This window comes from Mesitornis unicolor, unplaced genomic scaffold, assembly GCF_000695765.1.
Source record: "Mesitornis unicolor isolate BGI_N332 unplaced genomic scaffold, ASM69576v1 scaffold41323, whole genome shotgun sequence".
NCBI lineage: Eukaryota > Metazoa > Chordata > Aves > Mesitornithiformes > Mesitornithidae > Mesitornis > Mesitornis unicolor.
Genome location: NW_010174706.1, coordinates 8950 through 12120, shown reverse-complemented (window position 1 = coordinate 12120; position 3171 = coordinate 8950). Strand labels below are relative to the sequence as shown.

The 3171-nt window shown below is 61.4% G+C and overlaps 1 protein-coding gene across 1 annotated transcript in view; it reads left to right on the top strand.

The window, feature by feature from the left end:
• Positions 1–3171, top strand: part of PFKL (phosphofructokinase, liver) — a gene marked incomplete at its 5' end in the record, with an annotated part of 4759 nt that overhangs the window by 771 nt on the left and 817 nt on the right. Inside the window, 14 exon segments of the mRNA XM_010181137.1 lie at positions 1–54; positions 140–184; positions 268–376; positions 613–708; positions 784–876; positions 1067–1192; positions 1312–1376; positions 1529–1592; positions 1670–1816; positions 1920–1990; positions 2091–2178; positions 2301–2453; positions 2530–2694; positions 2877–2938. Coding sequence (XP_010179439.1) covers positions 1–54; positions 140–184; positions 268–376; positions 613–708; positions 784–876; positions 1067–1192; positions 1312–1376; positions 1529–1592; positions 1670–1816; positions 1920–1990; positions 2091–2178; positions 2301–2453; positions 2530–2694; positions 2877–2938 — 1338 coding nt within the window.

Genomic DNA, 3171 nt, shown 5'->3' with positions numbered 1-3171 from the left:
GGCCCGGCACCGCATCATGGAGGTGGTCGACGCCATCCCCACCACGGCGCAGAGGTGAGCAGGGTTGGGGGGGGACTGGATGCACCCCCCCAGGGACATCACGTTCACCTTCCTCTGCCTTCCACCCCTGTCCCTGCAGCCACCAGCGGACCTTTGTGCTGGAGGTGATGGGCCGCCACTGCGGGTAAGCCCACCACAGGTGGGGAAGCCGTCAGCGGGATGGGACACCATGTTTTTGGGGCCACCGCTGCCATGTCCCCTCCCAAGGTACCTGGCACTGGTATCCGGCTTGGCCTCGGGCGCTGACTGGCTCTTCATCCCTGAATCACCACCAGAGGACGGCTGGGAGGACCTGATGTGTGAGAGGCTTGGGGAGGTGAGGTCCCGTCCCCCTTTTCTCCTCTGCAGGGACCCGGTTTGAGCCCTGGGGCTGGCGCCTGGCCCCTGCAAAGCTTCTGGAGCTCCTGGCATTGTTCCTGTGAAACAGGAGCACAAATCCAGTCCTCATGTGCCAGGGGGTTTGGAAACCTGGAAACTGAATTCCCAAAAGATGCACAGGTTCATCCTCCGGTAAATTTTGGCTAAGCCGTGGTGGCCATTTTCCTCCCCCAGACGCGCAGCCGAGGGTCGCGGCTCAACATCATCATCATTGCCGAGGGCGCCATCGACCGCAACGGCAAACCCATCACCTCCAACTACGTGAAGGATGTAAGCGCCTACTCCAGCACCCGTTTTGGCACCCGTTTTGGCACGCGCAGTGACCGTCCTCTGTTGTCCCCACAGCTGGTGGTGCGACGTTTGGGCTTCGACACGCGGGTCACTGTCCTCGGCCACGTGCAGCGCGGAGGGACCCCGTCAGCCTTCGACCGCGTATTGGTATGTCCAGGGTGGGGGACACGGTGAAGCAATGCTGGGCAGAGCGATGCACCCCATTATTTTCCCCTCATTTGCTGCAGATTTTTAAAGAAAAACAACAAATCGGGCATGCACGCAGCTGCATGGTTTCCAAAACCTGGTGGCCCCAAGGTCAGGGGGTGATGGGTGCCCCCATTTTCTTCTGTTGCAGAGCAGCAAGATGGGGATGGAGGCCGTGATGGCGCTGCTGGAGGCCACGCCGGACACCCCAGCCTGTGTGGTGAGCCTCTCCGGGAACCAGTCGGTGCGGCTGCCGCTGATGGAATGCGTCCAGGTGGTGAGTACTGGGATGGGGGAGGTATTCGGGCACCCCAACCTGCTGGATGGGGGTTCCCACAAAGGTGGGGATCCCTGCAAAGACGGGTGTCACGGTGCTGCATCTCTCCCCTCCCCAAGACGAAGGATGTGCAGAAGGCCATGGATGAGAAGAGGTTTGAAGAGGCCATTCAGCTCCGCGGGAGGTGAGGATGGGGGGAGATGTGTCCCTAAAGAATGTGCTGGAGTGGGGCCTTATCCCCAGGGAGACATCAGCAGCTCCTGCAGCCGGGGAGGGTTCTCCCCTATGCCTCGGGGTCCAGGTGCACCTCAGGGCCGCACCACTTTGTCCTTGTAGGAGCTTTGAGAACAACTGGAACATCTACAAGCTGCTGGCGCACCAGAAACCAGCGCAGGAGAAGGTGAGGAGGGATGGGGGGACACTGTCCCCACCATGGGCACATGCACTGATGTGCCACCCCTATCTCCATCCCTGTAGAGCCCCTTCAGCCTGGCCATCCTGAACGTGGGTGCCCCCGCCGCCGGCATGAACGCTGCCGTCCGGTCGGCCGTGCGGATCGGCATCTGCCAGGGACACACGGTCTACGTGGTGAGCGACGGCTTCGAGGGCTTGTCCAAGGGGCAGGTGAGCCTGGGAGATGTGGGTTTCTCGGGGGAGGATGAGTTTGGGGTTGGAGGAGAGTGGTGGGGTGCTCCCTCACTCCGAAACTGAGTGCTGGTGGTTGCAGATCCGTGAGGTGGGCTGGCACGACGTGGCGGGCTGGCTGGGACGCGGTGGGTCCATGCTGGGCACCAAGCGGTAAGCACAGCCCCGGGGGGTTAGGGGATGGAGTGGAGGGGACACCACTGTCCCCGGTGATTGCAGGGACCCGCATTATCTCCCCTCAATCTCACTGCAGGACGCTGCCCAAGACCTGCATGGAGAAGATCGTGGAGAACGTGCGGAAATTCAACATCCAGGGGCTGCTGGTCATCGGGGGCTTCGAGGTGCGCCCTGTTTTGGGGGTGGGAAACCGGCATGGGCTGTTGGGAGGAGTAGAGGATGGCACCCCAGGCCATCCTTTTTGGGGTGAAGATCCAGCATCTCCCCAACCCTCAACTGCTCGCAGGCATACGAGGGGGTGCTGCAGCTGGTGGAGGCCCGTGGGCAGTACGAGGAGCTCTGCATCATCATGTGCGTCATCCCCGCCACCATCAGCAACAACGTGCCCGGCACCGACTTCAGCCTGGGCTCCGACACGGCCGTCAACGCAGCCATGGAGGTGAGGTACAGGGAGCTCACGGGGTCCACCAGGTCCCACCATGTCTTGGGGTCCCAACCCGTTTCTCCTGGTGCAGAGCTGTGACCGCATCAAGCAGTCGGCCTCAGGCACCAAGCGCCGCGTCTTCATCGTGGAGACGATGGGGGGCTACTGCGGGTACCTGTCGACTGTCACTGGCATCGCAGTGGGTGCAGATGCCGCCTACGTCTACGAAGATCCCTTCACCATCCACGACCTGAAGGTGAGCACGGCAAGGAGGGGGTTTCTGGCAGTGTTGTTTGGGTGAAATAAGAAGGAAAATGGGGAAAAGGAGGGCTCCAGGGAGGGATTTGGAGCATGGCCAAGCCCTATGGCTTGATGTTGGTGGCATTTGGGTCCGAACAAATGGACCAGAGGTCCAGCATCGTGGCCTTCATCTTGCAGGCCAATGTGGAGCACTTGACGGACAAAATGAAGACGGATATCCAGAGAGGGCTGGTGCTGCGGTGAGTTGGGGACCCCCAGGGATGCTTGCTGGAAAAGCCAGCACCGTGGTGGGTAGTGAGGCCAAAGCTAAGCCCTTCCCGTGGCCGGAGAGGGGCCCTGGGCACCAGGAGGTTGGGTGCACAGGGATGCAGTGCTCAGCCAGGGTCTCTGGGGAAGATGGGCCTCGGGGAGAGCAAACCAGCAAAAAAAAAGGCATTTTGGGGAGCATGGAGGGACCCCCTGGGGATGCCAT